At 32.8% G+C, this 12,500-nt stretch overlaps 1 protein-coding gene across 16 annotated transcripts in view; it reads right to left on the bottom strand.

Annotated features, from left to right (window-relative positions):
- Positions 1–12,500, bottom strand: part of LOC118447968 (octopamine receptor beta-2R) — a 58,365-nt gene that overhangs the window by 3,352 nt on the left and 42,513 nt on the right. For 11 of the 16 annotated variants that reach the window (XM_035880578.2, XM_035880580.2, XM_035880572.2 and 8 more), the window contains 3 exons: positions 4,030–4,236; positions 2,908–3,930; positions 2,197–2,424 (listed from right to left, as the gene is read on the bottom strand). In XM_035880578.2, the coding sequence (XP_035736471.2) occupies positions 2,197–2,424; positions 2,908–3,914 (1,235 nt within the window). In that variant the 5' untranslated portion in view covers positions 3,915–3,930; positions 4,030–4,236. Of the gene's footprint in view, positions 1–579; positions 666–2,171; positions 2,425–2,907; positions 3,931–4,029; positions 4,237–12,500 lie in introns of all 16 variants that reach the window. The other 5 variants (XR_004840019.2, XM_035880583.2, XM_035880582.2 and 2 more) reach the window with 5 other exon arrangements.

Genomic DNA, 12,500 nt, shown 5'->3' with positions numbered 1-12,500 from the left:
GTTTGCGTAATTGGTAAAACGACGAAAAAGAGAAAAAGAAAAAAAGAAAAAATAGAGAAGAAGAAGTTGTAAACGACAAAGAGAGACAGAGATAGAGACAGAAACAGAGACAGAGAGAGAGAGAGAGAGAGAGAGATAGAGAGAGAGGTAGACAGTAGCGAAAAATATTAGATAATGATAAATAATGATAGCAGCGTTAATGACAATGAAAGATCATTCCTTGTTCGAGATATGAAGTTTCTTTTTTTCTTTTTATTTCTTTCTCTAAAATGAACGAAGCATGCATCTTGTACACACACATACATACATACATACATATACATATATATATATATATATGTATACGTTGTATGTATATCTATGTGTGTACGTGTACGTGTATGTATACGTGCAACATGGATAAACCTGAAAGAAATAATTATTCGTCGCAAGTAACAAATCGTTGATTGATTAAAAATTTATATATATATATATATATATATATATATATATATGTTGATCTATTGGAGAAGGTAGGTGGATGGGTGGGTGTGTGGGTGGGTTAGGGGTGGGATTGTGCATTGCATTATTCCACAGTACCTGACGCTGTTAATTCAGTTTGATAGAGTGTGTACTTTCATACCCTTTCCGTGTATTCGGCTGACTCAAAAGTCCTGTCGTTTATCCTAAAATCAAAAGAGAGGTATACACCTCGCATACTGTTTTTCTTCTTCGACGAATTCAAGGTACTTTTTACACACAAACATGTACACACACACACGCACACACGCGCACACGCACACACGTACACGCGCACACGCGCGTGATCCATACGAGACTGAACAAAATTAAAAAGACAAAAGGAGAGGAAAAAGAACATAGAAAAAAGAAAAAGGGGGAAAAAGAAAAGAATAACAAGTAACAACGACGACCACGAAAGGACAACGATGATGACAACGACGACGACGACGACGACAACAACAACAATGACGACGACGACGACGACGACGACGACGACGACGACGAAGGACATAGGACGACGACAATAACAACGAACAAAAAACGTGAGATCGTTCTTATCTATTGGGGTAAGGCGATGAGAACGAGTGAAATTAAATTAAAAAAGAAAAAAGGAAGAAAAGAGAGATGAAGATTCACGCGTAACAGAGAAAAAAAAAAGGAAAAAAAAAGGAAAAGAAATTTGATCCTTACCGCGAACATTCGCGGTTTTCTTTATCAAATTAGAGCAATGGCGAAGGACGATTATGAAAAAGAAAAACGAAAAGAGCTGGACAAATAAATAAATAAAAAAGAAAAGCGAAGAAGAACGAAAAAGAAAGAAAGGAAAGAAAGAAAGAGAAAAATGAAAGGAGAGAATTTTTTCTATTCCTTTACTTTCTTTATTTTTTTTCTTTCTTTTTTTTTTTTTTTTTTTTTTTTTTTTTTAATTTACGACTCACTGTAAAACTTTGCCTGTGACAGAACTTTCGTATCATCCCTGACACTACGGTCGGGGGAGAGGACGTAAGAGGAGAAAGGTAAAAGGTTAAGAGTAAGAATGATGATGGTAAGGAAAGGAGAGGATGGGAGGGATGGAGAGAGAGAGAGAGAAGGAGGGAATGTGAGGATGGTCCATGGACAGAAGAGATATAATGTGACAGGAAGTGAGATCTCGTCCCATTTAAATACATTCGTTTTATGTCTCTATTTCGTTCCGGTGATACCGAGATGCAGCAAGCAGATGCCAATGAGTCGCCAGAGAACAAAGATAGATAGATAGATAGATAGATAGATAGATATAGATAGATAGATATAGATAGAGAAAGAAAAAAAAAAAAAAGAAAAGTAAAGAAAAGAAGAAAAATAAAAAAAAAAATGAAAAGAAAAAAGGATCAAGAGAAAGATTATTTTCCATGCGAACGCGTTATCATACAGATGATTTGTATTAAACTATTTAAATATCTATATATATATATATATATATAAGAAAGCGAAAGTTATACGAGATAGAAGAAGAACAAAAAGAGAAAAAAAATGGAAGCGATATTTGATTAAATGGAATTAATTAGAAATGGAATTGGATCGGGAGATCTAAAGTGATATAAAGATAGATAGATCAGAAAAAGAAAGAGAGAGAAAGAGAAAGAGAGAGAGAGAGAGAGAGAGAGAAAAAAAGAGAACAAAGTGCATACCTCAAATTGTTAGACCAGATCGTACCTTAGGGATGGCCGGCGGAAGTTCAATGCTTCGAGATCGGACGGCTGCCGTTTGCAGAGTGAACAAAAGGCGCATTGTAGGGTGTTCTTGAAAGCTTCCCGAAAGTCACGATTGAAGTATGCGTATATCAGCGGATTTAACGCCGAATTGGCATATCCTATCCAAAATAATATAGCAATGACGATATCGGGACATGGACACGTCTTGCACAGTGCTGTTATGACGTACCTAAAAGAAGAAGAAGAAAAAAAAAAAAAAGAAAAGAAAAGGAAAAAAAAAAGAAAAGAAAAAAGAAACAAGAAAAAAGAAAAAGAGACGAATAATTAAAAACTAATAATAGACTAATGATTATCTACGTTGAAATATCTTCTTTTTTTTTTTTTTTTTTTTTTTTTTTTTTATGTGTCTTTTAATAAGTTAATCAATTAATCCTTTTAAATATTATCTCAAATCAATCATTTTTATCATAGATCTCGATCATTTCATTATTCAATCGTAATTATATCTATTATTATCGTCTCGATCGAATTTTTGTCATAACGATCAGAAATTGTGATCGAGCAATATTTACTGTTAGTTCATTTTACTAAGTGATAAAGTTTTATTTTTCTTCTTTTTCCCACTCCCCTCTCCCGATCGAAATTGAATATTTTTCTTTTGTTTTGTTTTTTTCGTTTGTTTTTGTTTCTCGAAAAGATCGAAAAAATGTACCATAGAAAGAACGGTAACCAGCAGAGTATGAAGGTGCCCATTATTATTCCAAGTGTCCTAGCAGCCTTATGTTCCCTCTTCATCTTCATTATGTTCTTGTCCTTTGTAGGCGTATGCAATTGATCCGTATTTATCTCGTTGAGGGTTAATGTTTTCGATGAACCGGCACTATTTAATTCACCATTAAGATTGTTCAGATCTTTACTCGATCTATGGCCCATTAACATAGCGTTACCTAAACGACTGTGCATTTGTTTTTCTTGACGATTTGCCTCTTTAAAGATCGAGTAATATGTTAGCATCATTATCGTACAAGGTATCCAAAATGATATGCACGACGATATAATCGCGTAACCAGTGTTAACGCGAAACAAACACGTTTCTGGATGGATCTGTCGGTGTGCGCTGTGCTCACTGGTGGTATACCAATCGTTGAATATCGGTACGAATGATATGATGGCCGGTGATAACCAGCAAGCTAGCAGCATACAAGCTACCACTCTCTTCGTCATCTTGATGGGATACTTGAGAGGCTTCACGATCGCATAATAACGATCAACCGAGATGCACATCAAGTGGAGAATCGAGCTAGTACTGAAGTAGACGTCCAATGAGTTCCAAACGTCGCACATGAAATGACTGAAAAGCCATCGACCGTATATCTGTACGCTGGCATTAAATGTCATAGCGAACATGGCAACTAACATGTCCGCGAGCGCGAGCGAGACAACGAAATAATTCGTTATAATCCGTAATTTTCTATGACGTATTACAGACACCATCACTAATAAATTACCAAATACCGCCATAACTATGATCCAACCAAGTATACAACCCTTTAATATGGTCAATGATACGTCGCGCCATGGATCCTGACCCTTTGACTCTTCCCCATTTGTTATGTTGTTAGACAAACTGAGATTACTCCCTGAGGCTAAGTCCAGGACCGACGTCACGCCGATCAACGAGGCCTCCGGACGATCAGACGCTGTCGTTAGCATCGTCATTCTATCATCAAAACTCCTATATATACATACATATATATATATATATACATATATATATGTATATATATATATATATATATTTATTTATTTATTTAACACTCTATATATTTCTCACTTTTTCTGTCTCTTCTCTTTCTCTATTTATTTCTTTCTCTTCCCTCCTTTCTTCCTTCCTTTCTTTTCTTCTTTTCTTTCTCCTTATTTATAACAGCTGCTCTTCTTTTCGAGCAGCCAAATTATAAACTAAGATCTTACGTCATGGATATCCCAAGGAAGTTTAACATTAGACCGATCCTCATCGTATCGTTCCTCCTTAAGCGATCTGAAAGCACAAATAAATAAACAAATAAATAAATTAACAAACGAGTCAAATGATATTAAACTAAATCTAATGTAATATAATGTATTGAATTGAATTGAATTGAACATAGAAATTATATTGAATTATAAATTATAAATAAAAATTTTATTTCAATTATTTTCAACCCTTTTAATATCCAATTCTAATGATCAACCGATCAAACTTCTAACGATTAAACACATACTCGAAATAAATACACCTAAAGGAATTCTATCACAAAGTAATGCAATTCACTTTACATTTTCAAACTATCAGCGATCTCTATTTCGATTCTGTTTGGGGTGCAAACACGAAACGCTAAGATCTATTAGCAAGCAATCAATCAACCCGTTTTACGTTTGCTATGTTGAAAGAAAAAAAATGGAAAAAAAAAGAAACAAAAATTCCCTCTTTTTCTCACTCACTTTCTCTCTCTTTCTCTCTCTCTCTCTTTTTCTCTAACTTTACTTTCATTTCAAACTAAGAAAAAGGACATACAAAATCATTTGCGCATCTTCCTATCAGGATATACTTTTCACTTTAACGTTATCACAATTTATCTAACCGAATATAGAAATAATAAAATTATCTATTTATCTACCCCACCCCAACCCACTCTCACATTCAAAACCTCGCTGCTATCTCCATAAATATCTATATATCTTTTCTATTCAGTATGCTGTATAAAATATACATATATATGTACATATATACATATATATATATATATAGAAAGAGAGAGAGAGAGAGAGAGAGAAAGGAAAAAAAGTAAAAAAAAAAAAAAAAAATAGAAAGGAAGCTTTTTCAATAATGAAAGTATTTCGAAAAATTCGATAATTCCTCAGGTACTTCGGATACTCTTGCATTTGATGATATAAGCGTGCATGCCAGAACACATGTTTCTCTCTCTCTCTCTCTCTCTCTCTCTCTCTCTCTCTCTCTCTCTCAATCCGTATTTATGCGTATATTCAAACTATACCACAGTTTATTCGTGCGTGTTAAAGAGAAAGAGAGTTTTGCATATACATTTCACTCTTGAAGGCTTTTATATCTTCGCGACAGTTTCTCGGTTGTCACCACTCGAAACGAGGACGCAACGGAAGAGCAGGTAACCTTGAATGACGCGTTCTCTTTCTCTTTCTCTCTTTCTCTATCTTTTTCTGTCTCTTTCTCTCTCTCTCTCTCTCTCTTTCTTTCTCTCTCTTCATCTAGCGTGGTCGGTCTGATGGGACAGGGCCGTGTCAAGTACACTCATCCTGTGCGCCCGTAATTTACAATCCGCTGTTTTTTCCCCCCTCCCCTCCCTCCTCCCCCCTCCCCGCCCTCGGTAAATTTAGGTCGATTACCTTCGCTACGGGTTGATATAGAAAGCGTCGGCCCGGTAAGACGATAAGCACGCTTCATCGACTAGCGGGTGAAATAAAAGGTGATATGTGTGTGCGGACCCTTTTCTTTATAAAATATTCACCATACATTACTACCTCTCTCTCTCTCTCTCTCTCTCTCTCTCTCTCTCTCATTTTCTATCTCTCTTTATCTCTTTCTCTCTCTCTCTCTCTCTCTCTCTCTGTCTATCTGTCTATCTGTCTGTCTATCTCTTATTCTATATTTTTCATTGTTCTTTCTGAAAATGAAAAAGGATGAAAAAAAAGAATTATATGTCGATAACAAGACTGCGAACGAATATATGTATCCGTTTGTGTGTGTATGTATATATATATATATATATATATATATATATATATATATGTATGCATATCTTTACGTATAATGTAAGATGAAAAAAAATTGTAAAAGGTATGGAGATATTCGTAGGATATCTCGAAAGCTCTTTACTAGTTTCCTTCAGCAAAATTAGAACTTGTTTGCATCGTATTCAGTATGCAATTTCAAGACTAAAAAAGAAAGAAAGTAAGAAAGAGATAGAGAGATAGAGAGAGGGGGTGGGGACGAGGAGAATGGGAGAAGGAAAAGGATGAATAAAGTTCGATGAACTCAAATTCTTATAAGAGAACCCTTCAATCTCGAAATTGAATTCTCATGATTCAGAAGAGAAGAAATATAGAAATCTCAACGAGATATTCACTAAGATATTTCACAATCAATAATCGAATTTATCTCTTGAAATAACGGATTATATATATATATATATATATATGTATATAAAATTTGACGTTGCGATTGATAAAAGGGAGATAAGACAGAGACAGACAAATCGATGCATTTCATATTAGCGATTCAATTTTCTTATCCGCTTATGTATTTCTTCCCTCTCCCTTATTTCTTTTTCTTATTTCATTTTATTCTTATCATCTTTTTATTCATCCATTTATATCTTAACTTCTCCGATGACGAAATCAAACATAGATATATATATATATATATAACTGTCTATATAAATATGTATCTATATTCGTGGTAAAAGCTAATGTCATTTTATTCGATTTCTTTTATTTGACGTATCTTTGAGTACCATTCAAAAGATGAAAGATGACTTCGGTTAGAACTACATTCAAGATATATATATATATATATACCTTGTTCTTTTTCTCATTGATGGACATCGCAAGTGGTTATTCTCACGCACTGATGGTTTCTTATTATGTCAGAAAAAAGATAAAAAAATAAAAAAAGAGAAATAAAAAAAAAGATATGGATATGTTCACGTGTAGGGAGAACGACATTAAGTTATACATAAGTAGATACATATCCACGATAAAATATATAATGCTCCGTTTTATTACTGAGACTCACTGATCAAAGGAGATCAAGATAAAAGTATTCTCTCTCTCTCTCTTTTTACAGGTATATATATATATATATATACATAGCTATCATTATTATAATAATTATATATATATAGGTATATAATAATAATTTCTACTTCTTTTCTATTTCTATTACCATTGAATCGCAATATTAATTAGCGTTCTCTGTTAGCTTTCAAACGGCAACGATAATTAATCCTTTGAAGAATATAATTATTCATTTTAAAAGTCACATCGTCAATAATATTTTTATCCATGACATACCATTTCAACCTTTTAGACGGCAGTTTTTAAATAAAATACAATGAAAATGTATATCTAAGAACTTATAATGACATTTCAATATTAATGCAGTAATAATTCAAGGAATATATTAGAACGGAATATTCACCGGGATTCTACTAAAGTTTAGCTGATTTTAAATAGAAGTCGGAAGAGAGTTTCAATATAATATATATATATATATATATATATATATATATATATATATATGTATGTATATTATTCGGTTTCTCGTTTGAAAAGGAGTTTAGACATTTTAAATTCCGTGGGGGAGAAATAAGAGAGAAAGAAGAAAAAAAGAAAAAGAATAAGAAAAGAAAAGAAAAGGAAGAAGAAAAACTTGGCGAGAAAGATGACCTTACTAAAAATGTTAGGAAGATAAGTAAGACGACTCGATTCGATTCGATTCGATTCGATTCGATTTCGATTTAGAAATCGAATCGAATGAAATCGAGACACAATTCCGGACTAGACGACGCCGTTTACCCTCTTTTAGATAGCCGCAATTTAAGGAACACGTAAGTGCGCCAGATAGCTTTAGACAAAATTTATCGTATCGAGCGAGCCAACTTGATAGTTGTGTTTTCGAATTTTCTACGAGATTTATTATACCAAGCCTCAGTTTACTATGACGACGCCAGGGCGTCGAGTTGGAGATTGGGGCGCGGGGAGGGGGGGGGAGACCAGGGATGGGATTAAGGGGAGAGGTCGTCAGTGCATACGAGAAAAGGATAAAAAAAAATAAAAATAAAAATAAAAATGAAATAACGCTCTGTACGAAATTTCTATCGCATTTACGTGGATAAGAAGATAACATATATTTCGACGGATATCTCTCGATAAAGATATTTGCTTGCGCCAAGGAGTCGAACGAATAAAACAAAAAAAAAAAAGAAAAAAGAAAAAAGAAAAAGAAAATGAAAAAGAATCAACGAGACAGAAGAAAAAAAGAAAAAAAAGAGTCAAAGAAAATATGAAAGAAAATACGAATATCTTTTGATTGCCTATCTCGACGAATAAAAATACTCGGGATTACATATCAATTCATGGACAAAAGAAAGAGAGAGAGAGAGAGAGAGAGAGAGAGAGAAAGAGATAGGGGAGGGAGAGGAAAAAAGAGAGAGAGAGAGAGAGCAGTTAAAATGCGACGAGACTTGACGTCGAAGGAAAAGCATACCCGTCCTGTCGCGTCTTCTTTATTCGCATTCCGCGATGGTACGTAAGGAATTAGAAGTTGAATAGGAACGTCAAGGAGAGAGAGAGAGAGAGGGGGGAGAAGAGAGAGAGAGAGAGAGAGAGAGAGAAAAGAGATAGAAAAGCATCGTCATTTTTTCCAAGCGTCGATAAAACTACGTTCTTTCTATTCGAAATGAATCGATGATTTATCTCTTCTTACGAAAGAGAAGGTAAAAGTCTCTTCATTCAGTCGTACAGGAAAAAAAAAAAAAAGAAAAAAGAAAGAAAACAGGAAACAACAAATAGGGAAAATAAAAAAAGATGCGAAAGAAAGAAAGGATGTAAGATTTTCCAAGAGAATCTTTTGAAGCTCATAAGTCTCGAAAGAAATTTCTAATTGAAGCTATTGAAACGAATGACGATAATTAACAAATAATAAATATCATTTAATTCGTTTTCCATTGGTTTTATTTCGATCGTTGATCGATTAAAATGATATCTAATTTATTGTAAATAATATTTTCTTCGTTGGAAAGTTAAAAAAAAAAAAAAAAAAAAAAAGAAAAAAAATTCATTATTTTCTTCCTTCCATTTTCTTTTCTTCTTTTCTCTCTTTTTTTTCTTTTTTTTGTTGTTATAAATTTTTTTATTTTCTTTCCTTCTTCTTTCTGTTTTTTTTCTCTTTTTTCTTTTTTTTTTCTTTTAATGCACACACACACACACACACACACACACACATATATATCGAACTTTTTATATAGTTGTAACGAACGTAGTAATTTTTCAAATGAAAAAGGATAAAGAAATAAAATATAACAAGTAAGGAAGAAAATGAAACGAAATGAAACGAAACGAAAGGAAACGAAAGAGCAGTTTCGTACAAAACTAAGAAGAACGTTCAATTAGGAAAAATAAATAGATCGAAAAGATAAAACTAATGGAGTAGTATTTACCAAGTACCCAAGAGGGCGCGTACACACAGAACTAATCCAAATATCCTCTTTTCTCTTTATCTCTGATCTACGGTTGAGTTTTTAGATCGATAAAAGGAAAAAATCCGTACGTTGCGAATCTCTTCGAGATTAAAGATAAAGATAAAAGATAAAGAGTGATAAAGAGAAAGAGAAAGAGAGAGAGAGAGAGAGAGAGAGAGAGAAAGAGAAAGAGAGAGAAATATTCGTCCTTCTTTCGTTCTGATTACGAAGAATCGAGTCACGTAACGGTCTAGCGAGTGCATGTAAATCGTACGCATCCGGTCTCGTCGAACTACTGCGAGAACGAGAGAGAGAGAGAGAGAGAGAGAGAGAACAAGATCAAATATAAGTAGAATTCTCGACGTTAAGGTTGGCCAAGGGCAGACCAAAAGGAATCTGCAAGATCAATGACGAGGATTTCTCTTTCATCATACTCTTCGTCTATCTCTCTTTTCACTCTTCTTTATTTCTTTTTTCCTTCCTCGTTTATTTTCTCCTTTCTTCTCCTTTCTTCTTTCTATTCATCATCATCATCATCATCATCTTCTTCTTCTTCTTCTTCTTATATTTCTCCGATACTACCACCTAGTCATCCCCCTATCTTACGATCAATATAGACAGGTATCTACGATCGTAATGAGAATTTCTCGCATTTCCTCGAGCTACGAGGGATCGTTTTGTATCGGCGCTAATTTAGCATATATATATATATATATATATATGTATGTCTGTCTGTCTGTCTATCTATGTGTATGTGTTTGTATATATATATATATATATGTATACAACGATGTGAGCTCGACGAGCCTCTCGAGTCTGTGCAAATCCATATCGATCGTTCTAACTGAGAGATAGAGAGAGAGAAATAGAAAGATAGATAAATAGATAAATAGATAGAGAGAGAGAGAAAGAGAGATAATTTCGCGATCAGCTGACTCACACGAGTTCTATGAAACAACTATTATATAACTCGGAATGTTTTCTTTTTTCTTTTTTTTTCTTTCTTTTTTTTTTTTTTTTTTCTTTTTTATATCATACGATTATTGATTAATATTTTATGTCTCTAGGAAATGTATTATATACACGTGAGAGAACACGTATGAACTTTTGTATTAAATATTTGTATCTACCTGTTCGATGTTTATATATCTACGATATATATATATATATATATATATATATATATGTGTGTGTGTGTTACATGTGTTTATGTGTATTCACGTATGCGCACGTGATAAAGATGATTAGTAGATATTAAACGTGTAAATCACGTCATTAAGGTTTATATATATATGTATATATATATATATATATATATATATTTTTTTTTTTTTATGAGATTTCTATCGAATCGAAAATATCTCGATAAAATTAGTTTATATTTTTATTATTGTAATCAATAAATTTTCGTAAATTCGATATATTATAAAGTCGATATTACGACTATAATTTTGTTTGTTTTTTTTTTCTTTTTCTTCTATTTGTTTTTTTTATTTCCCCACCCCACCCCCCCACCCAAGAACACGTAATATACGGCAAATAACGGGGGGAGAGGGTGGATGGGCGATCATTAAAATCTCGTAAGAACAAATTTAATTCTTCAATATTATTCAAATCTTATCCATCCTTCACTTCTAGGTTTTCTATCATTTTTTTTTTTTTTTTTTTTTTTTTTTTTATTGTCGATTAAAATCGCGAGACAGAAAGTGATTATATCGAATAATATTATTTTTAGTTCGGGAACATTTGCGTCCTTTGTCACGCACGTGCTGTTTAACCTTTATACATTTTTAGAGAGAAATTGACCTTTCTTTTTTTATTTCTTCCTTTTCTCTCCTCCTCTATCTCTCTCTCTCTCTCTCTCTTTTTTTTTTAAAGTTCTGGAATGTCTCTTGAATAGAGAAAAAAGAGAGAAGAAGGAGTGAGAGAGAAAGAGAGACAGACAGAGAGAGAGAGAGAGAGAGAGAGAGAGAGAGAGAGAAAGGGAATATAGAAAATAATAAAAGGGCAAATGAAAAAAAAAAGGAGAAAGAAAGAAAAAAATAATAAAGCGAAAAAAGAAAAAAGCAAAGTTACTCTCATATTCTTCTCAAATGAATGAATATTCATCGTCGTTGTGTTCAAGGAGAGAGAATATATACTCACTACTTTTCTTTTTTTTTTTTTCCTTCTTTTTTTTTCTTTTTTTTCTTTTTTCTTTTTTTCCCCCTCAATCTAAAATCAAAAGCTCCGATTACGTAACTGCAAAATGTTCGCGTGCACGTACAAATTTACGTACCCACCTATGTGATATACAGCTTGAGTAATACGTACCTATGTATAGAACAACGGATAAACTTAATTACTATTTAATTACTACGAAATTATTACTATATATGTATATATATATATATATATATATATATATACTCGTGCAATCGACAATTGGTATTATCAATTTTATCCTTTTGTTATTTGCCAAGAGTAATGATTAATACGTAGATACACGTGGGAAATCAAAGGACGAAATTATACAATGACGGCATTAAATTATATTTTTTACGATTATGATAAATGTTTAAATTTATAGGAAAATCGATGATTAAATAAATATATTATTATCAAAGAATATTTATTTAATCATATTTGTCTGAAATAATCATGTAGATTTAAATAGATTAATGATTATATATAAATAGATATGTAGATGGATAGATAGATAGATAAATCGATCTTTTTATTAGCTTTCATCAATGTTCGTGATAAATGTATTATACGAACTTTTATTGAACTCCCTTGGAAAATATTTCCAAAAGAGTTCTCGTCGTTTACTCTCTTTCTCTCTCTCTCTCTCTCTCTCTCTCTCTCTTTACATATATATATATATATATCTTTCTTTTTCATACACTCGAACATCTCCATAATTCATGAACAGTGTGTACTCGTTCCTCCAACGAGAATACACGTTTCTCCACTTTTCTATCATGATCTAAACGGGGCATCATACATTATATCCAAAGTATTCCAACTCCAAAATCCCCAAACGAATGGATTTTCATCGTGCAAT

The sequence above is a fragment of the Vespa mandarinia genome, chromosome 19 (assembly GCF_050613455.1).
Source record: "Vespa mandarinia isolate Hongniang chromosome 19, ASM5061345v1, whole genome shotgun sequence".
Lineage (NCBI taxonomy): Eukaryota > Metazoa > Arthropoda > Insecta > Hymenoptera > Vespidae > Vespa > Vespa mandarinia.
Note: the sequence above shows the minus strand (reverse complement) of the source record. Positions and strands in the feature narration are given on the sequence as shown.